The sequence below is a fragment of the Oncorhynchus kisutch genome, linkage group LG21, assembly GCF_002021735.2.
Source record: "Oncorhynchus kisutch isolate 150728-3 linkage group LG21, Okis_V2, whole genome shotgun sequence".
Lineage (NCBI taxonomy): Eukaryota > Metazoa > Chordata > Actinopteri > Salmoniformes > Salmonidae > Oncorhynchus > Oncorhynchus kisutch.
The window spans coordinates 42399877-42424524 of NC_034194.2; the positions used below are offsets into that span (position 1 = coordinate 42399877).

General features: G+C 44.5%; 1 protein-coding gene across 13 annotated transcripts; it reads right to left on the bottom strand.

Annotated features, from left to right (window-relative positions):
- Positions 1-2012: 2012 nt before the first annotated feature.
- zc3h14 (zinc finger CCCH-type containing 14) lies at positions 2013-24136 on the bottom strand. 13 transcript variants are annotated; one of them, XM_031800553.1, is made up of 18 exons: positions 23911-24135; positions 23216-23258; positions 22939-23053; positions 22740-22780; positions 21114-21267; positions 20457-20826; positions 19792-19982; positions 19294-19394; positions 18994-19149; positions 17964-18044; positions 14920-15041; positions 13419-13642; positions 12172-12395; positions 10917-11055; positions 10563-10708; positions 4537-4616; positions 4238-4344; positions 2013-2452 (listed from the first exon to the last, which is right to left on the bottom strand). In XM_031800553.1, the coding sequence occupies exons 1-18, from the start codon at positions 23944-23946 to the stop codon at positions 2449-2451; spliced, it is 2334 nt and encodes a 777-aa protein (XP_031656413.1). In that variant the 5' UTR covers positions 23947-24135; the 3' UTR covers positions 2013-2448. The 13 variants fall into 13 exon arrangements, with proteins under 13 accessions (XP_031656413.1, XP_031656419.1, XP_031656415.1 ...); XM_031800559.1 differs by having other exon boundaries at positions 12172-12392; positions 17964-18047; XM_031800555.1 differs by having other exon boundaries at positions 12172-12392; positions 19792-19979; positions 20457-20829.
- Positions 24137-24648: the final 512 nt, after the last annotated feature.

Below are 24648 nucleotides of genomic sequence, written 5' to 3' on the forward strand. Positions count from 1 at the left end.
TGGTTTCTGACACTAAGTGATCCTGAAAAGGACATGATTTCCATATTATTGGTTTCCATAGTAATGATTTCCATATTATTGGTTTCCATATGAATGATTTCCATATTATTGGTTTCCATAGTAATGATTTACATATTATTGGTTTCCATATTATGCGATGGTGTACAATAGCTTAGAGTGGCAATCTGAGATACACTACATTACCAAAAGTATGTGGACACCTGCTCGTCCAACATCTCATTCCACAATCATGGGCATCAATTTGGAGTTGGTGTCCCCTTTTTGCAGCTACAACAACCGTATTCCCTCTTCTGGGAGGGATTTGCATCCATTCAGCCACAAGAGTATTAGTGAGGTCGGGCACTAATGTTGGGTGATAAGGCCTGGCTCGCAGTCGGCGTTCCAATTCGTCCGACGAGGTTGAGGTCAGGGCTCTGAGCAGGCCAGTCAAGTTCTTCCACACTGATATCAACAAACCATTTCTGTATGGACCTCACTTTGTGCACAGGTGCATTGTCATGCTGAAACAGGAAAGGGCCTTCCCCGAATTGTTGCCACATAGTTGGAAGCACAGAATCGTCTAGAATGTCATTATATTGCCCTTAGGGTTAAGATTTGAAAAACAGCCCCAGACTATGATCCCTACTCCACCAAACTTTACAGTTGGCACTATGCATTGGGGCAGGTAGCATTCTCCTGGCATCCAACAAACCCAGATTAGTCAGTCGGACTGCCAGACGGTGAAGCGTGATCCATCACTCCAGAGTCCAATGGCGGCGATCTTTACGCCACTCCAACGGACGCTTGGCATTGAGCCTCATGATCTTTGGCTTCTGTGCGGCTGCTTGGCCATAGAAACCCATTTCATGAAGCTCCCGACAAACAGTTCATGTGCTGACATTGCTTCCAGAGGCAGTTTGGAACTCAGTAAGGAGTGTTGCAACCGAGGACAGACAGGCGATTTTTTACACAAAACTCACTTCAGCACTCAGTGGTCCCGCATCCACTAATTTGAAGAGGTGTACACATGTGTGTGTGTTTGTGTGGATATATATGTACACACACAAAAATACAAATACAACAATTTCAAAGATTTTACTGAGTTACAGTTCATAGAAGGAAATCAGTCAATTGAAGTAAATTCATTAGGACCTAATCTATGGATTTCACATGACTGGGCAGAGGTGCAGCCAAGGCCCACCCACTGGGGAACCGGGCTCCTCAGCGCCCACCCACTGGGGAACCGGGCTCCTCAGCGCCCACCCACTGGGGAACCGGGCTCCTCAGCGCCCACCCACTGGGGAACCGGGCTCCTCAGCGCCCACCCACTGGGGAACCGGGCTCCTCAGCGCCCACCCACTGGGGAACCGGGCTCCTCAGCGCCCACCCACTGGGGAACCGGGCTCCTCAGCACCCACCCATTGGGGAACCGGGCTCCTCAGCACCCACACCTCATCAGACGATCCCGTCAGAGCCTGGTTCCTCTCTAGGTTTCTTCCTAGGTTCCTGCCTTTCTAGGGAGTTTTTCCTAACCACAGTGCTTCTACATCTGCATTGTTTGCTCTTTGGGGGTGTTAGACTGGATTTCTGTAAAGCACTTTGTGACATCTGCTGATGTAGAAAGGGCTTCCTAAAATACATTTGATTGATGTTCAGTGTGGAAACAGCAGGTCCAGACAGTTACAAGAGGTGGCACCCAGTCAGTCCAGCAGCGTAATGATCGGTCTCTCCCTCAACTGAGCCTGGGGACGAGGTTATGAAAATACACAGACCAGCAAATTTGACACGGAGTATTTTAATATACTTTCAACATTATCCCCCCCCCCCCCCCCCAAAAAAAAAGGTGCAGTACAACAACTTTACAAAACCCTGTAAGTTTTGTCTGGTTAAAAAAAAAAAGTGTCAGTTTCACAAAATGAAATAAAAATGAAATAAAGGACCGACCAGATCGTTGATAATTAAACCGTAAAGAGAATAAAAACAATAACTAAACAATATAACCACATCTTCTACAACAGAGGGATCAACAAGATTCAGCCACGGGGCAAATTTATTTTCCTAAAAGGATGTTCAGGGGGTCGGAACAGAAAACAATTGTAGACTCTGCAAAATTGACAGCAAAGAAGCCCAAACAGATATATTTGACTTAAAACAATGACTTCATAACTTTGCTTACATTTTGTATACAAACCGATCTCTCCATTATGCATGGGAATAGTTTGGAACACACTCCCAAAGTTTAAAAAAAAGAAATTGCTTGAAGCTGAAATGCTGGTGTTTTTACAGTCTAATGTCCAATAACAAACACTTTATTTTGCTCAGAAAACGTGTGGGGGGGGGGGGCAAATAAAATCACCTGCGGGCCAAATTCAGCCCGTGGGCCACCAGTTGGAGAACCCTGTTCTATAGCGTCACATCATCTCGGTCAGTCTCAGGTACTCTTGTCGTCTAGCTAGGAAGATTACAAGGACAATAAAGAAGAGCATCAGGACCAAAAATGGACACAGTTTGACAAACGGAGATTGAAAATGGCGTCTCATGAAAGTTACTCGAAGTACCAGTAAAAGATGCTGCATAACAAATGGATGATGAAACATCATGTGTTCCATCTTTTAAAAACGGAAGTTATGAGAGGTAACGTTAAGTATGTAGAGTCTGTTCTGGGTAGGTAATACTAGGTATGTAATGCTTGGTTACCTGTTCTGGGTAGGTAATACTAGGTATGTAATGCCTGGTTACCTGCTCTGGGTAGGTAATACTAGGTATGTAATGCCTGGTTACCTGCTCTGGGTAGGTAATGCCTGGTTACCTGCTCTGGGTAGGTAATACTAGGTAGGTAATGCCTGGTTACCCGCTCTGGGTAGGTAATACTAGGTAGGTAATGCCTGGTTACCTGTTCTGGGTAGGTAATGCTTGGTTACCTGTTCTGGGTAGGTAATACTTGGTTACCTGTTCTGGGTAGGTAATACTAGGTATGTAATGCTTGGTTACCTGTTCTGGGTAGGTAATACTAGGTAGGTAATGCCTGGTTACCTGCTCTGGGTAGGTAATACTAGGTATGTAATGCTTGGTTACCTGTTCTGGGTAGGTAATACTAGGTATGTAATGCCTGGTTACCTGCTCTGGGTAGGTAATGCCTGGTTACCTGCTCTGGGTAGGTAATACTAGGTAGGTAATGCTTGGTTACCTGTTCTGGGTAGGTAATACTAGGTATGTAATGCTTGGTTACCTGCTCTGGGTAGGTAATACTAGGTATGTAATGCCTGGTTACCTGCTCTGGGTAGGTAATACTAGGTATGTAATGCTTGGTTACCTGTTCTGGGCAGGTAATGCTTGGTTACCTGTTCTGGGTAGGTAATACTAGGTATGTAATGCCTGGTTACCTGCTCTGGGTAGGTAATGCCTGGTTACCTGCTCTGGGTAGGTAATACTAGGTAGGTAATGCTTGGTTACCTGTTCTGGGTAGGTAATACTAGGTATGTAATGCTTGGTTACCTGCTCTGGGTAGGTAATACTAGGTATGTAATGCCTGGTTACCTGCTCTGGGTAGGTAATACTAGGTATGTAATGCTTGGTTACCTGTTCTGGGCAGGTAATGCTTGGTTACCTGTTCTGGGTAGGTAATACTAGGTATGTAATGCCTGGTTACCTGCTCTGGGTATGTAATGCCTGGTTACCTGCTCTGGGTAGGTAATGCCTGGTTACCTGCTCTGGGTAGGTAATGCTTGGTTACCTGCTCTGGGTAGGTAATACTAGGTATGTAATGCTTGGTTACCTGCTCTGGGTAGGTAATGCCTGGTTACCTGCTCTGGGTAGGTAATGCCTGGTTACCTGCTCTGGGTAGGTAATGCCTGGTCACCTGTTCTGGGTATGTAATGCCTGGTCACCTGTTCTGGGTATGTAATGCCTGGTTACCTGTTCTGGGTATGTAATGCCTGGTCACCTGTTCTGGGTATGTAATGCCTGGTCACCTGTTCTGGGTATGTAATGCCTGGTCACCTGTTCTGGGTATGTAATGCCTGGTCACCTGTTCTGGGTATGTAATGCCTGGTCACCTGTTCTGGGTATGTAATGCCTGGTCACCAGTTCTGGGTATGTAATGCCTGGTCACCTGTTCTGGGTAGGTAATACTAGGTATGTAATGCCTGGTCACCTGTTCTGGGTAGGTAATACTAGGTATGTAATGCTTGGTTACCTGTTCTGGGTAGGTAATACTGGGTATGTAATGCTTGGTTACCTGCTCTGGGCCTTGGTCCACTTGAGGGCGTGTCTGGGAGGGACCGAGGCAGTGGGGTGGTAGAAGGTGCAGCCAGTGCGTTTACACTGGGCTCCAAACCGACAAGGCTGACATAGAGACAAGAACCCAGTCTTCAAAACATCATCTTGATGTTGATACAGCAACATTTTGATCAGCACTCAAGACATTCCTTATTTCCTTACTAGTGTCTAATGAAAGAATGTATAACAGACAGCTCAAAAACAGGTATTTGAGGACAAACTCCTTACAACCTCATGGTTGTAGATTATTGTTCTGACCTTGGGGTGGTAGAAGAGACAGTCCATCTTCTTACACTCTGGGAAGAAACGGCAAACGCTGCTGGTCTGGACTGGAGGCACTGTAATTAAACCAACAACCCATTAAAACACTGCTGGTCTGGACTGGAGGCACTGTAATTAAACCAACAACCCATTAAAACACTGCTGGTCTGGACTGGAGGCACTGTAATTAAACCAACAACCCATTAAAACACTGCTGGTCTGGACTGGAGGCACTGTAATTAAACCAACAACCCATTAAAACACTGCTGGTCTGGACTGGAGGCACTGTAATTAAACCAACAACCCATTAAAACACTGCTGGTCTGGACTGGAGGCACTGTAATTAAACCAACAACCCATTAAAACACTGCTGGTCTGGACTGGAGGCACTGTAATTAAACCAACAACCCATTAAAACACTGCTGGTCTGGACTGGAGGCACTGTATTTAAACCAACAACCCATTAAAACACTGCTGGTCTGGAGACACTAATTAAACTAACACTGCTGGTCTGGAGACACTAATTAAACTAACACTGCTGGTCTGGAGACACTAATTAAACTAACGCCCATTAAAACACTGCTGGTCTGGAGACACTAAACTAACGCCCATTAAAACACTGATGGTCTGGAGACACTAAACTAACACCCATTAAAACACTGCTGGTCTGGAGACACTAATTAAACTAACACTGCTGGTCTGGAGACACTAATTAAACTAACGCCCATTAAAACACTGCTGGTCTGGAGACACTAATTAAACTAACGCCCATTAAAACACTGCTGGTCTGGAGACACTAATTAAACTAACACTGCTGGTCTGGAGACACTAATTAAACTAACACTGCTGGTCTGGAGACACCAATTAAACTAACGCCCATTAAAACACTGCTGGTCTGGAGACACTAATTAAACCAACGCCCATTAAAACACTGCTGGTCTGGAGACACTAATTAAACTAACGCCCATTAAAACACTGCTGGTCTGGAGACACTAATTAAACTAACACCCATTAAAACACTGCTGGTCTGGAGACACTAATTAAACTAACGCCCATTAAAACACTGCTGGTCTGGAGACACTAATTAAACTAACACTGCTGGTCTGGAGACACTAATTAAACTAACACTGCTGGTCTGGAGACACTAATTAAACTAACGCCCATTAAAACACTGCTGGTCTGGAGACACTAATTAAACTAACACCCATTAAAACACTGCTGGTCTGGAGACACTAATTAAACTAACACCCATTAAAACACTGCTGGTCTGGAGACACTAATTAAACTAACACTGCTGGTCTGGAGACACTAATTAAACTAACACTGCTGGTCTGGAGACACTAATTAAACTAACACTGCTGGTCTGGAGACACTAATTAAACTAACACTGCTGGTCTGGAGACACTAATTAAACTAACACTGCTGGTCTGGAGACACTAATTAAACTAACACTGCTGGTCTGGAGACACTAATTAAACTAACACTGCTGGTCTGGAGAAACTAATTAAACTAACGCTGCTGGTCTGGAGACACTAATTAAACTAACGCCCATTAAAACACTGCTGGTCTGGAGACACTAAACTAACGCCCATTAAAACACTGCTGGTCTGGAGACACTAATTAAACACCTGTTAAAACACTGCCGGTCTGGAGACACTAATTAAACTAACACTGCTGGTCTGGAGACACTAATTAAACTAACACCCATTAAAACACTGCTGGTCTGGAGACACTAATTAAACTAACACTGCTGGTCTGGAGACACTAATTAAACTAACACTGCTGGTCTGGAGACACTAATTAAACACCTGTTAAAACACTGCCGGTCTGGAGACACTAATTAAACACCTGTTAAAACACTGCCGGTCTGGAGACACTAATTAAACTAACACTGCTGGTCTGGAGACACTAATTAAACTAACACTGCTGGTCTGGAGACACTAATTAAACTAACACTGCTGGTCTGGAGACACTAATTAAACTAACACTGCTGGTCTGGAGACACTAATTAAACTAACGCCTGTTAAAACACTGCTGGTCTGGAGACACTAATTAAACTAACACTGCTGGTCTGGAGACACTAATTAAACTAACACTGCTGGTCTGGAGACACTAATTAAACTAACACTGCCGGTCTGGAGACACTAATTAAACACCTGTTAAAACACTGCCGGTCTGGAGACACAAATTAAACTAACACTGCTGGTCTGGAGACACTAATTAAACTAACGCTGCTGGTCTGGAGACACTAATTAAACTAACACTGCTGGTCTGGAGACACTAATTAAACTAACACTGCTGGTCTGGAGACACTAATTAAACTAACACTGCTGGTCTGGAGACACTAATTAAACTAACACTGCTGGTCTGGAGACACTAATTAAACTAACACTGCTGGTCTGGAGACACTAATTAAACTAACACTGCTGGTCTGGAGACACTAATTAAACTAACACTGCTGGTCTGGAGACACTAATTAAACTAACACTGCTGGTCTGGAGACACCAATTAAACTAACGCCCATTAAAACACTGCTGGTCTGGAGACACTAATTAAACTAACGCCCATTAAAACACTGCTGGTCTGGAGACACTAATTAAACTAACACCCATTAAAACACTGCTGGTCTGGAGACACTAATTAAACTAACGCCCATTAAAACACTGCTGGTCTGGAGACACTAATTAAACTAACACTGCTGGTCTGGAGACACTAATTAAACTAACACTGCTGGTCTGGAGACACTAATTAAACTAACACTGCTGGTCTGGAGACACTAATTAAACTAACGCCCATTAAAACACTGCTGGTCTGGAGACACTAATTAAACTAACACCCATTAAAACACTGCTGGTCTGGAGACACTAATTAAACTAACACTGCTGGTCTGGAGACACTAATTAAACTAACACTGCTGGTCTGGAGACACTAATTAAACTAACACTGCTGGTCTGGAGACACTAATTAAACTAACGCTGCTGGTCTGGAGACACTAATTAAACTAACGCCCATTAAAACACTGCTGGTCTGGAGACACTAATTAAACTAACACTGCTGGTCTGGAGACACTAATTAAACTAACACCCATTAAAACACTGCTGGTCTGGAGACACTAATTAAACTAACACTGCTGGTCTGGAGACACTAATTAAACTAACACTGCTGGTCTGGAGACACTAATTAAACTAACACTGCTGGTCTGGAGACACTAATTAAACCAACGCCCATTAAAACACTGCTGGTCTGGAGACACTAATTAAACTAACGCCCATTAAAACACTGCTGGTCTGGAGACACTAATTAAACTAACACCCATTAAAACACTGCTGGTCTGGAGACACTAATTAAACTAACGCCCATTAAAACACTGCTGGTCTGGAGACACTAATTAAACTAACACTGCTGGTCTGGAGACACTAATTAAACTAACACTGCTGGTCTGGAGACACTAATTAAACTAACGCCCATTAAAACACTGCTGGTCTGGAGACACTAATTAAACTAACACCCATTAAAACACTGCTGGTCTGGAGACACTAATTAAACTAACGCCCATTAAAACACTGCTGGTCTGGAGACACTAATTAAACTAACACTGCTGGTCTGGAGACACTAATTAAACTAACACTGCTGGTCTGGAGACACTAATTAAACTAACACTGCTGGTCTGGAGACACTAATTAAACTAACGCCCATTAAAACACTGCTGGTCTGGAGACACTAATTAAACTAACACCCATTAAAACACTGCTGGTCTGGAGACACTAATTAAACTAACACTGCTGGTCTGGAGACACTAATTAAACTAACACTGCTGGTCTGGAGACACTAATTAAACTAACACTGCTGGTCTGGAGACACTAATTAAACTAACACTGCTGGTCTGGAGACACTAATTAAACTAACACTGCTGGTCTGGAGACACTAATTAAACTAACACCCATTAAAACACTGCTGGTCTGGAGACACTAATTAAACTAACACTGCTGGTCTGGAGACACTAATTAAACTAACACTGCTGGTCTGGAGACACTAATTAAACACCTGTTAAAACACTGCCGGTCTGGAGACACTAATTAAACACCTGTTAAAACACTGCCGGTCTGGAGACACTAATTAAACTAACACTGCTGGTCTGGAGACACTAATTAAACTAACACTGCTGGTCTGGAGACACTAATTAAACTAACACTGCTGGTCTGGAGACACTAATTAAACTAACACTGCTGGTCTGGAGACACTAATTAAACTAACACTGCTGGTCTGGAGACACTAATTAAACTAACGCCTGTTAAAACACTGCTGGTCTGGAGACACTAATTAAACAAACGCTGCTGGTCTGGAGACACTAATTAAACTAACACTGCCGGTCTGGAGACACTAATTAAACACCTGTTAAAACACTGCCGGTCTGGAGACACAAATTAAACTAACACTGCTGGTCTGGAGACACTAATTAAACTAACGCTGCTGGTCTGGAGACACTAATTAAACTAACACTGCTGGTCTGGAGACACTAATTAAACTAACACTGCTGGTCTGGAGACACTAATTAAACTAACACTGCTGGTCTGGAGACACTAATTAAACTAACACTGCTGGTCTGGAGACACTAATTAAACTAACACTGCTGGTCTGGAGACACTAATTAAACTAACACTGCTGGTCTGGAGACACCAATTAAACTAACGCCCATTAAAACACTGCTGGTCTGGAGACACTAATTAAACTAACGCCCATTAAAACACTGCTGGTCTGGAGACACTAATTAAACTAACACTGCTGGTCTGGAGACACTAATTAAACTAACGCCCATTAAAACACTGCTGGTCTGGAGACACTAATTAAACTAACACCCATTAAAACACTGCTGGTCTGGAGACACTAATTAAACTAACACTGCTGGTCTGGAGACACTAATTAAACTAACGCCCATTAAAACACTGCTGGTCTGGAGACACTAATTAAACTAACACTGCTGGTCTGGAGACACTAATTAAACTAACACCCATTAAAACACTGCTGGTCTGGAGACACTAATTAAACTAACACTGCTGGTCTGGAGACACTAATTAAACTAACACTGCTGGTCTGGAGACACTAATTAAACTAACACTGCTGGTCTGGAGACACTAATTAAACACCTGTTAAAACACTGCCGGTCTGGAGACACTAATTAAACTAACACTGCTGGTCTGGAGACACTAATTAAACTAACACTGCTGGTCTGGAGACACTAATTAAACACCTGTTAAAACACTGCCGGTCTGGAGACACTAATTAAACACCTGTTAAAACACTGCCGGTCTGGAGACACAAATTAAACACCTGTTAAAACACTGCCGGTCTGGAGACACTAATTAAACACCTGTTAAAACACTGCCGGTCTGGAGACACTAATTAAACACCTGTTAAAACACTGCTGGTCTGGAGACACTAATTAAACTAACACTGCCGGTCTGGAGACACTAATTAAACTAACACTGCTGGTCTGGAGACACTAATTAAACTAACGCTGCTGGTCTGGAGACACTAATTAAACTAACACTGCTGGTCTGGAGACACTAATTAAACTAACACTGCTGGTCTGGAGACACTAATTAAACTAACACTGCTGGTCTGGAGACACTAATTAAACTAACACCTGTTAAAACACTGCGGTTAGATACAGACAAAGGTAGAAGACATTAAAATAAAGTGGTAACATCTCAACTGATAATATTTACACATTTAATAAGGAACATATATTAGCAAAACAGCCTAATCTAACGTTCATAACATCTCGTAAAAATATATGTTGTTTTTCTTTAACACTATAATTTGAATAGGAGTATGACAACGGTACGTTGAGTTTATGGTTGACCCAGCTTGTTCTCCATTAGCGATCGGCATTCAGATCGGTTCAAAGCACACGACTTCGTTGCTTCCAGTTTACAAGTAGTGTTTTCTGAGCCCCCCCCCCCCCCCCCCCCATGTCATGAATGCAGCATAAGGGGGAGGGGCTTAAAGGGGTGTGTCTGTACCTGGTCTGACTGGAGGGGTGTAGGGGGCAGGTCCTCTGCGGCTGACGTGAGTGAAGGGACAATCTGGTTTGGAACACTTGCCGTCAAACTTACAGTTAGGATGGACGAACAGGCATTTGTCCCCAAACTTACAGCTGGGGAAAGTTCTAGACACAAGAGAGAGGGGGACAGAGGAGGGAACAACATATTGGTCAAGCCAATACAAATCTAAATAAATGTATGTAGTTTTAGGGTTTAAAACCCCACAATTCCACAAAACAGACTAAAATGCAGACATTGTTTTGATTTTCAATTCACGGAGTGCCTATTGGTCTTTATTCAAAGGGAAAACCATCTGGGTCAGGCTGTTCTTACTTGCACTGAGTGGTAGGGTGGTGGTAAACGCACTCATCTCCACTCTTACAGACGGGCCAGAACTTACACCTCTCCAGAACCTTCTGTCTCTTCACAGGACCCGCCTCCTCCTCCTCCTCCTCAGTCTCCATCCCTAACTCTGAAACCGAGGAACGACATGATGACAGAGTTTAGATGAGGGCCGGCTTTCCAGACCAGAAACGACTCTGTAGAAAGTTACCCAGAGAGCTAGGTCCACGTTTCTTACCAAAAGCATACCAAACAAAACATTGACTCGTACCTTATCCAGCAGTGTCAAAGCTGTTTAGTGAGAACCTTGGTCAGCCTAAAGTCTCCTTACCTCGCCAGAATCTCTTTCCATTGAACAAAATAAAAACACTGATTTCTTGTAGTTTGGTCGCTGACATTGACAGTAGTGACCGGTGAACATCCCCAGTCAGGTCACAGACTAGCTCAGAAAACTGGTCACTTAAGACAACGTTGAAACCCTAGAGGAGCTGTAGTGTAGTTGACAGAAAGTGTCAGCCTCAGTGGTAGCCTCAGCTGTTATACAGAGACAGCCAATCAGAACAACATCTGGTGTGGTAGCCTCAGCTGTTATACAGAGACAGCCAATCAGAACAACATCTGGCGTGGTAGCCTCAGCTGTTATACAGAGGCAGCCAATCAGAACATCTGGTGTGGTAGCCTCAGCTGTTATACAGAGACAGCCAATCAGAACATCTGGTGTGGTAGCCTCAGCTGTTATACAGAGACAGCCAATCAGAACAACATCTGGTGTGGTAGCCTCAGCTGTTATACAGAGACAGCCAATCAGAACATCTGGTGTGGTAGCCTCAGCTGTTATACAGAGACAGCCAATCAGAACATCTGGTGTGGTAGCCTCAGCTGTTATACAGAGACAGCCAATCAGAACAACATCTGGTGTGGTAGCCTCAGCTGTTATACAGAGGCAGCCAATCAGAACAACATCTGGTGTGGTAGCCTCAGCTGTTATACAGAGACAGCCAATCAGAACAACATCTGGTGTGGTAGCCTCAGCTGTTATACAGAGACAGCCAATCAGAACAACATCTGGTGTGGTAGCCTCAGCTGTTATACATAGGCCGTCATTGAAAATAAGAATTTGTTCTTAACTGACTTGCCTAGTTAAATAAAAAATAAACACCCTAATACTAATTATAGAAGCAAAAATAAATATTTTTATTTATAACAATTTTGCCAATTAAATAAATCAATAATTAAATCCCTTTACCATCAGGGTATTGTGGTTCTCCCTGCAGTCTGTGGTGGATGCTGAGTTTGGGTTTTGTTCCGAGGTGGATGGAGGGGTCAGGCATGGTGGTCTTGGCTGGTTTAGGATAACTGTCATCCGCTTCCATGTCACAGTCTCCTAGGTTACCCAGGGGGCTAGGAACCCCATCCAGGGTCACAATGAACTTAGGACTGGCTGACCCCGCAGCTTCAGCCTTCTCACTGCTAGGAGGGAGGCAGAGGAGAGAGGGAGGGAGGCAGAGGAGAGAGGGAGGAAGGCAGAGGAGAGAGGGAGGAAGGCAGAGGAGAGAGGGAGGAAGGCAGAGGAGAGAGGGAGGAAGGCAGAGGAGAGAGGGAGGAAGGCAGAGGAGAGAGGGAGGAAGGCAGAGGAGAGAGGGAGGAAGGCAGAGGAGAGAGGGAGGAAGGCAGAGGAGAGAGGGAGGAAGGCAGAGGAGAGAGGGAGGAAGGCAGAGGAGAGAGGGAGGGAGGCAGAGGAGAGAGGGAGGGAGGCAGAGGAGAGAGGGAGGGAGGCAGAGGAGAGAGGGAGGAAATGACAGAAAAGCATTATGACAGTTTTGTTTACTTAGCTTGTTTTCAGTGAGCCATGCTAGAACCCTGCTGCAACAACAACAACGTATAAAGAAAATATCTGAGCCAGCACACACCGAGTCACGAAGAGGGCAGCCACTATGAGTCACTAAGAGGGCAGCCACTATGAGTCACTAAGAGGGCAGCCACTATGAGTCACTAAGAGGGCAGCCACTATGAGTCACTAAGAGGGCAGCCACTATGAGTCACTAAGAGGGCAGCCACTATGAGTCACTAAGAGGGCAGCCACTATGAGTCACTAAGAGGGCAGCCACTATGAGTCACGAAGAGGGCAGCCACTATGAGTCACGAAGAGGGCAGCCACTATGAGTCACGAAGAGGGCAGCCACTATGAGTCACGAAGAGGGCAGCCACTATGAGTCACGAAGAGGGCAGCCACTATGAGTCACGAAGAGGGCAGCCACTATGAGTCACGAAGAGGGCAGCCACTATGAGTCACGAAGAGGGCAGCCACTATGAGTCACTAAGAGGGCAGCCACTATGAGTCACTAAGAGGGCAGCCACTATGAGTCACTAAGAGGGCAGCCACTATGAGTCACTAAGAGGGCAGCCACTATGAGTCACTAAGAGGGCAGCCACTATGAGTCACTAAGAGGGCAGCCACTTTGAGTCACTAAGAGGGTAGTCACTATGATATACCTGGCTGGCTGCACCATGCGTGGAGTAGCTGGCTGGATCTCCTCCTTGACCATGGCTCCCAGCCTGCTCCTCATAGGCACGGTGGTCTCCTCCCGTCTGCTCCTCATAGGAGGTGCGACTTCCTCCAGTCCCAGTCTACTCCTCATAGGAGGTACCACTTCCTCCAGTCCACTCCTCATAGGTGGTGGCATCTCCTCTAACCCCAGCCTACTCGTCATAGGCACCTAACAGGATCACAACGGATAATAAGATATTCAGGTTGGATTGTGTTATACTGAATGACTTTTAAAAATACAATTGTTTACTCTCTATGAGATCACAATAGAGAGGTTACATGTATCTTCATGTCTCAATCCATCTGCCTAGGTCTCACAAAAACACTTTGATCAACAAACTAAATATGACCCCTCTATGGAAAGATGACTCACGAACACGAGGGTGTTCTCCATTTTCCTCTACGACCCTCACAATGGAGGCCGATTTAGACCTGGGACACCAGGTGGGTGGTTCCCCCTCTAAATCAGGGCCCGATTTAGACCTGGGACACCAGGTGGGTGGTTCCCCCTCTAAATCAGGGCCCGATTTAGACCTGGGACACCAGGTGGGTGGTTCCCCCTCTAAATCAGGGCCCGATTTAGACTTGGGACACCAGGTGGGTGGTTCCCCCTCTAAAATCAGGGCCCGATTTAGACCTGGGACACCAGGTGGGTGGTTCCCCCTCTAAATCAGGGCCCGATTTAGACCTGGGACACCAGGTGGGTGGTTCCCCCTCTAAATCAGAGCCCGATTTAGACCTGGGACACCAGGTGGGTGGTTCCCCCTCTAAATCAGGGCCGATTTAGACCTGGGACACCAGGTGGGTGGTTCCCCCTCTAAATCAGGGCCGATTTAGACCTGGGACACCAGGTGGGTGGTTCCCCCTCTAAATCAGGGCCCGATTTAGACCTGGGACACCAGGTGGGTGGTTCCCCCTCTAAATCAGGGCCCGATTTAGACCTGGGACACCAGGTGTCTGCAATTAATAATCAGACAGAAGAGTAAAGAAGCAGGCTCCGGACCTCACAGGGTCAGAGTTGAATACCCCGGTCCTAGATTCAGGACAGACACTTCAAAACCTTATGATTTATTGTTTGTTCTGTTATTTTATTCATGTAATTAATTGCGTTTCTCTGGTCTATAGTAGTAAAGGACAAATTCTATAATTTTTCAAACAATAAAGTTAAACAATTGTAAATGAGAACTTGTTCTCGACTGGCCTACCTGGTTAAATAAAATAAAAATTAAATACCTAAAGGGGTCCTAAAATACTAAATCAAATAGCTAAATGATCTACGGTATGGCCATCTTAAAACAAATCCACATGTTAGCCTAGTAGAATTCACCCCCCACCCCAACAGCTTAGAATTCAGCCTGTCTGAATGTATTTCCATGCTGACATGGGGGGGGGTTAATGGAGACAATTCGTTATGATCATCATCATCATCATCATCATCATCATCACCCTGTCCAGTTGTCCCAGTCTGTTCCGGACAGGAACCAGCTCCTCCTCCAGTTCAGGCCTCCTCACGATGAAGGAGCGTGTGTCAAACGGCTTCAGGACACTCCCCTCGGCCACTTCCAGAGCTACACAAGGACGACGTGAGACACCAATATTCTGTTAGTTCGATCACAAAGTCAGACTTGAGGCTGTTGGTCTGGAGTTAAACAGTCCTACTCTCCAGTGTGTTAGTAGCGGTGAGCGATTAACCAAAATGTAGGTAAATGTTATTTTTCTGTTTGTTATTAAAAACAACTAATTGACAAGACGTCAGCTACATTACTTGAATTTCATTTAGTTGTTATTTTTTGAGAGCCCAACGTGCCGTTTTTCTAGAGAGAAATCAAAATCATTCATGAGAGAAATCGAATCACGAACTATGTGGGACGCTGGGCTGAAGGTAGATGTACTTTTCATGATGCAAATACACAACCTAGTTCACAGTGCAGAAAACGTGGTAATTAACTGCAATGACCCTAATCAATCGTGCCTGTTCTTTCCAGCTCGGACAGAGATGGATACACTTTTATGCCTGCTACTTTAAGTTCGATACACACAGGCCGTATGAGAGAGGAATGTACACAACGCGGGGAGAGAAAGGGAGAGAGAGTTAAAAAAATAAAAGTCTATTTTGAAGAACTAGTCAAATTATTTAGTCAGACAGCATGTTTAGGCGGGCTAGCCTATCTAGTACATTATGGGGAATAGTGAGAGAACATTGTCAGGCTGGCTGATACTTCCTGAGGAGAAACGAGAAGAATTTAAGGATGAAAAATAATAAAAAGTAACGATCGTTTTTCTAAAGTAATATACACAAATTAAAACATTTGATTATAATTAGTTATTTGTCCATTGATGTCTACCCAATGTAGACCTGGACAGAGACAACGTAATATTTTGGCAAATGAAGGTTCACTCTTTTTTGGCTTTTCAATTAAAAAGCTCAAAAAATAAATGTCATAATCTCAATCTATTTAATATTTATTTTAAATGTAAAGTATATAAACCCATAATTTCTTTTGAAAAGCGAAAACAGACCTACGATTTTTTTTTGAAAATGTACAAAAAAATAAATAGAAATAGCTTAATTACATATGTATTCAGACCCTATGTAATGAGAATTGATATTGGGCTCAGGGTGCATCCTGTTTCCATTGCACAGTTGACAGTGGAAGTCAGCACAAAAACCAAACCATGAGGTCGAAGGAATTGTTCGTAGAGCTCCGAGACAGGATTATATCGAGGCACAGATCTGGGGAAGGGTACCAAAACACCAAGAACACAGTGGCCTACATCATTCTTGAATGGAAGAAGTTTGGAACCACCAAGACTTCCTAGAGCTGGCTGCCCGACCAAACTGAGCAATCGGGGGAGAAGGGCCTTGGTCAGGGAGGTGACCAAGAACCCAATGGTCATTCTGACAAAGCTCCAGAGTTCCTCTGAAGATTGGAGAACCTTCCAGAAGTACAACCATCTACGCAGAACTCCACCAATCAGGCCTTTATGGTAGATTGGCAAGACGAAAGCCACTCCTCAGTAAAAGGCATATGACAGCCCACTTGGAATTTGCCAAAAGGCAACTAAAGGACTCAGACCATGAGAAACAAGATTCTCTGGTCTGGTGAAACCAAGATTGAACTCTTTGGCCTGAATGCCAAGCATCACGTCTGGAGGAAACCAGGCACTGCTCATCTCCTGCCGATACCATCCCTACGGCGAAGCATAGTGGTGGCAGCATCACGCTGTGGGATGTTTTTCAGCAGCAGGGACTGGGAGACTAGTCAGAATAGAGCAACGAACGGAGCAAAGTACAGAGATCATTGATGAAAACCTGCTGCAGAGGGCAAAGATTCACCTTCCAACAAGACTATGCCCTAAGCACACAGCAAAGACAACGCAGGAGTGATATCAGGACAGGTTTCTGAATGTCTGAGTTGCCGAGCCAGAGCCCGGACTTGAACCCGATCGAACATCTCCGGAGAGACCTGAAAATAGCTATGCAGCAACACTCCCCATCCGATCTGACAGAGCTTGGGAGGATCTGTCGAGAAGAATGGGAGAAACCCCCAAAATACAGGTGTGCCAAGCTTGTAGTGTCATACCCAAGAAGACTCAAGGCTGTAATCACTGCCAAAGGTACTTCAACAAAGTAAAAGGTCTGAATACTTATGTAAATGTCATAGTTGTTAAAATCGGCAAACATCTCTAAAAATCAGTTTTTGCTTTGTCATTATGGGGCATTTGTGTGGGAGAAGAAAAAAAGAGGGAAAAAACTATTTAATAAATTTGAGGCTGTAATGTAACAAAATGTGGAAAAAAGTGAAGGGGCCTGAATACTGACAATAAAAGGCCACTAAAAAAAAAGTTGAGGGAGCGTGCAATTGGCATGCTGACTGCAGGAATATCTACAAGAGCTGTTAGCAGAGGATTTAATGTTAATTTCTCTACCATAAGCAAAACGGCATATTTCAGAGTGTCCTTTTATTGTCCCCCAGCACAAGGTACACTTATGTAATGATCATGCTGTTTAAATCAGCTTCTTGATATGACACACCAGTCAGGTGGATGGATTATCTTGGCAAAGAGGAGAAATGTTCACTAACAGGGATGTAAACAAATTTGTGCACAACATTTGAGAGAAATACGCTTTTCATTCATATTGGAACATTTCTGGGATCTTTAATACCAGCTCATGAAACCAACACTGTTGTGGCAACATTTTTATATTTTAGTTCAGTACAGTCCAGACTCGGACATTGGTCGTTCTGATATTTCTTAAACGTCTTTATTTTGGGGAGTTTGTGTTGTTTTGTTTGGCATTACTGCAGATAGAGCTATATAGAAACATCAGCATTTCATCTGCAATATACACCTACGCCACTAATAACATTTTATTTGGTCATATCAGAGCCGACCCAGACCCGTGACATTTTCGAATTCTGGATACCGAACCCGCTGGAGCCTTGGTGGATCCATAAAGACTTCTAGTTAGAATGTGACAGACTCACCTAAATAGTCACTGTGCTGCGCTCTCATGTTGTCTTCTGGCACGTCTAACTGCAGCCGAGAGGCCAGGGACCGAGACTGAACTACTGGGAGAGACCAGTTATACAGTTATAGTCAGGACAATGCAGTAATATTGATTATGTCGTTGTTGGATTTGGAGATTGCAAGAAAAGAAAAGGCATTTCACTGTAATAGTGCACGTGACACTGAAACATCCACGCTCCTTCTGTAATGAGGAGTCATGGGGCCAAATTCCAACTCCAACCCGAGACGGAGAGCGGAGTGGATTTGAAAAGTGTACTCAATATAGAAGTATAAATATAGAAGAAAAATATAGATTAAAAACTCTTGGTAAATAGTGTGGTCTAAAGCTTATCATGAGATACTCTACCTCGGGTGAGCAAAACCTAGAGACTTCCTTACTATTAGATTTCATGAACCAACTGTTGTTTACAAATGTACACGAACCGCCACCCCTCGTCTTACTGGAGGCATCTTGCCGATGCAGCGCAAACCCAGCCAGCTGTATTAATGTCATTGTTCAGCCACGACTCGGTGAAACACAAGATATTAAAGATACTAATGTCCCGTTGGTAGGATATTTGTGATGGTAGCTCTATTTTGTTATCCAATGATTGTACGTTGGCTAATAGGATCGATGGTAATGGCAGATTGCCCACTTGCCATCGGATTCTTACACGGCACCCCAAAACCTACGTCCCCGATATCTCCGTCTCTTTCTCATGCGAATCACAGGAGTTTGGGTCTTGATTCGTTAAAGAAAAAAAAGATTTGTCCAGTACGAGGTGAGAAATCGCTGTCCCGTAATCTAGAAGCTCTTTTCAGTCATAAATGACAGCCGCGGGAAAAATGTACAAAATTATTTACAAATAACACACAATAGCACAATTGGTTAGGAGACCGTAAAACGGCAGCCATCTCCTCCGGCGCCATTACAGAGTACAGAGGGATTATGGGTCATTTGGGATTGGGCCTTGGAGTCTGATTTACCTAGCTGTCTGGGGGTCTTACCTAGCTGCCTGGGGGGCTGAGGCTCTGAGGGGGTGTAAGACTGCCCCCTGGGGACCAGGCCGTGGAGGTGCTCCTGAACCAGCTGGATGGCTGCGTTCATCTCGTCAGTGGTTGAACGCGTCCTGGGTGCCACCGGAACCGTCTGTCTCTGTGGTACTGGGGAAACACAGGTTCAATTAGTTCCTTTTGACAGTTTAGTCAGTAATAGGTGTCATGATAAACAGGACGACACATTACAGGTGGTAATTTCTAATAGTCAGGTGTGCTCTTTCTTTAAGGCAGATTGACAGAGTTACGTACTAGGTAGGTAGGCTGCAGTCTTGTTGATAGAGATCTGGGCCTCAGACATAGCCCTCAGTAGCAGGTTCTTGTTGGCTTGTTTGGCCGGGGGCAGGGAGGGTCTAGAAACGCACCGAGACATGGGTCAACACACAGACAACCCCCCGGGGGTCCCAACACACAGACAACCCCCCGGGGGTCCCAACACACAGACAACCCCCTGGGGGTCCCATCACACAGACAACTCCCTGGGGGGGGGGGTCCCAACACACAGACAACCCCCCGGGGGTCCCATCACACAGACAACCCCCCGGGGGTCCCAACAACATGTAGCAGTAATGTGAAAGGAGGGATGTTGAAACCAGCTGCTGTCCTAAGGTGTTCACTTTAACTAACTGGAATCAAGAGTCGCTGCTCAACATAACAAGAAGCAAAACAGACAAGAGTAGATGAACATGTGGAAAGGAGAGAGTAACAGAGGTAGACGGATAGTGTGTGTGTGTGTGTGCGTTCCCTTACTTGCGTTCTGGTTTGGAAGGCAGGGACACTCTGCTGGACAAGTTCTTGACCCCGTATCCTTCATCTTCCTCATCATCATCCTCCTCCTCATCATCACTGTCTCGACCCCCGTCTGCTGCCTGGTTCACCCGCACCACGGAGCTCACCACCGGGGCTTTGCGCTTCCTCGAAGCCTCCTCCTGCTGCTGCTGCTGGAGACAACAAGGCCAGAGATGGTTGGCGACAGATACGGGAAAGCCATACTAACGGGCGACAGATCCTTTTCAAATGATTAAGAAATGCATCCTTCTCTCCTTTTGAAGTAAGCAGAGTTCTCATTGGTTGGAATGATTAAAGTAATACGGTGGTTTCACCAATCTAATTTTGTATTTTATTTTACTAGGCAAGTCAGTTAAGAACAAATTCTTATTTTCAATGACGGCCTAGGAACAGTGGGTTAACTGCCTGTTCAGGGGCAGAACGACAGATTTGTACCTTGTCAGCTCGGGGATTTGAACTTGCAACCTTTCGGTTACTAGTCCAACGCTCTAACCACTAGGCTACCCTGCTGCCCCCAAATCACTTCTTGATCTCTGATTATGTCAAGACAATGAGGAAGGATGTATTTCTGTTGTATTGGAACAAGGCCCTTGACTTAATAAAGGTAACACGTAAACAAACTGCACCCTGCTGCTGCCTCCTTCTCTATATGTCCTGCTGTCTCTGCTGCTCCTACTGTCCAGGTGATAGCTGCTGTGCTGCTGCCTGCTGTGTGACCCCGAGGACCCCTCTGAGGACCTATAGGCGTCCGCCGACCTGCCTGTCCCCGAGGAGGACCTGCCCTGGGGCGGCCTGTAGATCTGAGCTGATGCCCGCCCTCCTCCGGAGGTGGATCCGCGCAGGCGACCTGGGAGGACGCCCATGTCCACGGGGTCCTCGCCGATGAGGTCATCGTCTAGCTCGGGCTTGATGTCGATGACGGCCTCGGAGGAGGGAGGGTCCATCAGGGGCTTGACCGTGGAGGTGAGGCGGGACAAGGTTTTGTCTGAGGAGACCCTTCTGGACAGAATGACAGTGACGTTAGTGTGTGTGTGTGCGTGTGAGTATGAGCTGGGCTGTTTCACCCTGTTTGGTTGCAATAAAATGCCGAAGCTTCACGTCAATGAATTGATCCACATGTAGGTGTTGAGGTCTCGTCTGAGGAGCAACTTCTGAATGAAATAAATGTGTTAGGGGTCTTTCATAGGATCCAAGCCAACTTGAACCATGCTGATTTCAGTGAGCATGGCATGGCCTTTCTTTTCAATATATAGCTAATCAATGTTAAAAAATCAACACCTTACCTGTGCTCATGGGCGGAGCTTGACACACGGGCCTCTGTCCTATCAGAGCGCGAGCTGGACACCGCAAGGCCCTTTGACTCCTCCCCCTTCCACTCACTCTTCCCTGACGAGGTGCCAGTGTCAGAGTACAGCTGAGGCCTCAGGGACGCGGGTTCTTGATACACACAGAGAGATTGTCAATTTAGGTATACAAGGGTAGAGATAGATAGAATACTGTCAAAGACAGCTCTACAACACATTCAACTAGCTAGACTACTTTATGCTATAGTGTTGTGACGTTCCTAGCCTTGATAAGACTGTTACAATCCTCTCTTAGGGGTTTGTTTGTTTTGGCATCGAACGACTCAAGGTCTTTCAATTCCCACTAGGGTGGGAATCTAGTGGCGCAGCAGGCTCCCGAGTGGTGCAGCGGTCTAAAGCACTGCATCTCAGTGCAAGGGGCGCCACTACAGTCCCTGGTTCGAATCTAGGCTGTATAACATCCGGTCGTGATTGGGCGGCGCACAATTGGCCCTGCGTCGTCCAGGTTTGGCCCGTGTTGGCCGTCATTGTAAATAAGAATTTGTTCTTAACCTACTTGCCTAGTTAAAAAAATTTTTTTTTTATACCTTTATTTAACCAGGTAGGCAAGTTGAGAACAAGTTCTCATTTACAATTGCGACCTGGCCAAGATAAAGCAAAGCAGTTCGACAGATAAAACGACACAGAGTTACACATGGAGTAAAAACAAACATACAGTCAATAATGCAGTATAAACAAGTCTATATACAATGTGAGCAAATGAGGTGAGAAGGGAGGTAAAGGCAAAAAAGGCCATGATGGCAAAGTAAATACAATATAGCAAGTAAAATACTGGAATGGTAGTTTAGCAATGGAAGAATGAGCAAAGTAGAAATAAAAAATAATGGGGGTGCAAAGGAGCAAAATAAATAAATAAATAAAAATGAAATACAGTTGGGAAAGAGGTAGTTGTTTGGGCTAAATTATAGGTGGGCTATGTACAGGTGCAGTAATCTGTGAGCTGCTCTGACAGTTGGTGCTTAAAGCTAGTGAGGGAGATAAGTGTTTCCAGTTTCAGAGATTTTTGTAGTTCGTTCCAGTCATTGGCAGCAGAGAACTGGAAGGAGAGGCGGCCAAAGAAAGAATTGGTTTTGGGGGTGACTAGAGAGATATACCTGCTGGAGCGTGTGCTACAGGTGGGAGATGCTATGGTGACCAGCGAGCTGAGATAAGGGGGGACTTTACCTAGCAGGGTCTTGTAGATGACATGGAGCCAGTGGGTTTGGCGACGAGTATGAAGCGAGGGCCAGCCAACGAGAGCGTACAGGTCGCAATGGTGGGTAGTATATGGGGCTTTGGTGATAAAACGGATTGCACTGTGATAGACTGCATCCAATTTGTTGAGTAGGGTATTGGAGGCTATTTTGTAAATGACATCGCCAAAGTCGAGGATTGGTAGGATAGATAGTAGGATGATAGACTTCAATACAGTATATCACCCTAGTAAAAAGTCAAAATACAGTATATTGGGACTTTTTCAGCTAGGGAGCTGGTTCTCCTTTTGTGGTCACTGGAACTTAGCTACTGACCTCAGCTTCTCCGGGACTCCATGTAACCTGAACTTACCTACTGCCACAGACCTCAGCTTCTCCAGGACTCCATGTAACCTGTAAGAACAACACACCATACTTGGAACCATTGAAATAGAAAATACAAAGTTTCACACAAAGAATCCTCTCAACTCAAGACACTTGCTGTAGCTGCCAAACAGCGAGACAATAACTTTAGAATATCTGGGACCAGGCCTAGCTGGTTGCATACGTACCAGACAGTAAACTTGATGGTATTGTTGCCGAGGAAGAGGGACAGGTCATCAGACATCTGCTGGGAAGTCTTCTTGTTGGCCACCATCACCATGATATAGTCTGGTAACTCTTCATCTAGGGGGAGAGAGAACAGTCAGAAGAATTTATTATATTCTAGAACCCTTGGTAGAAGGTCAAGATCCATAGAAATATTATCATTGTATTTATATATAATGTCAACAGCAGTCTCAGATTAATTGCTGCAGATCAGAAGCTGATGTCAATATTCACACTTACCAACATAGGCACCGAGTTCTTGAAGCTTCCCCTTGATAGCAGCCTGGGAGAAAATAACAATATATTGTCAATTGCTAGTCTTAGGCCAGAAAACAACTTAACTACTTGGTACCAGTACTGGTTGAAAATGTAAAGCAGCAATCAACAGTAGAAACAATAACAATGTCTATTCCCCACCCCTGTTTGAGTAATAAACTGAAATATTGGACATTGAAATATCAAAATGTAGACATAACTGAACCAGTATATGTGCGTTAGAAACCTAATTTTTCGGCCAGAAAGCTCCGATTCAAACTCCCATTCTACACACTCCCGATGTTGTGTCCCAAAGCTACAACTCTGCAAGCTTTAATGTAAAAATGTGTTCGTTAAACTCCATATTTGGTGAGTTAGAGCGCAAATAACGTTAGCTATCCTCAATTTACCACCGTTACCGCCGGTATGTAGTTAGCTAACGTTACTTCTAAACAAAAGGTCTAAATAAATAAAAATGTAAAAAATTCCTATTCGGCACCTCAGAACTGTTATGGACTTCCAACATGTGAGTTGCAGTACTGGGTGCCTTAATAGGCATATTTATTTGGGTTGCTTGTACATTTGTACAAATTCTCTCATGGGTTTAGTGAGCTAGCTAGCGTTAGCTACGCTAACAGGATGGTTAATAAGACGAATAGCTAGCATCGAAATGACCTCACCCGTATTTTCTTGCTTATCTCTGTACCGATCTCCATGTTTGCGTGTGCTGTACCTAATACAATAAGAGTCGTTATTAATTTAAAAAGTAGGTTATTATTCACTAAACCAACACGTCCTGCCTACAAAAACACTAACGCCACAGTATGGTAAATGCTAATGCTAATAGCAAACACATTCGCAATGCAATGTGGGATGGTGGCGTTTCCGGTAGCATAAGGACCGGGCACAGCCCAACCGACTGTTTTTCAGCTTTTTTTTTTATTGTGGGTGAAAAAAGAAGAACAAAAATACAATAATGAGCTACCATTACTTAGGCTTCATTTTTTTATTATCCCTAAATCACTCGCGATATTATTTTAATTTGTTTCCTCTGCTCTTTATCCCGAGAGGAGGAAGTCCCGTTCTCATTATACATCAGTGAGGAAGACCCTTAATGTCCGGAATTCATTTAGCCATTTCATTGTAGTCATTGTGATCTATAGACTTGTTATATCTCGAGTTTTATCGTGTTCATTAACCGGTGATATTTATGGAATACTCATTAATGAAGTTTGATTGAATTAACACATATTATAGTTAGTTGTTAACAGGTTATACGTCTGGCTGTGTTGGCAAATTCACTATATCTCATCGAGCCGAGCTGGGTGAGGTTGCCGGTTTGTCACAGTTCAGAAACGTCCAGCTTCGTCTAAAGAGCCCCATAGTGGAGGTGTCATAATACCCATAAAACCTAGCGG

Bases quoted from the DNA above. Each gene is read 5' to 3' on its own strand.
- zc3h14 (XM_031800547.1), bottom strand. From the start codon at position 23,946: ATGGAGATCGGTACAGAGATAAGCAAGAAAATACGG. The intron at 22,781-22,938 runs GTACGTATGCAA...TTGTTCTTACAG, and splicing joins ACCATCAAGTTTACTGTCTG to GTTACATGGAGTCCTGGAGA. The intron at 13,643-14,919 runs GTGATGATGATG...TGATCCTGTTAG, and splicing joins GACTGGGACAACTGGACAGG to GTGCCTATGACGAGTAGGCT.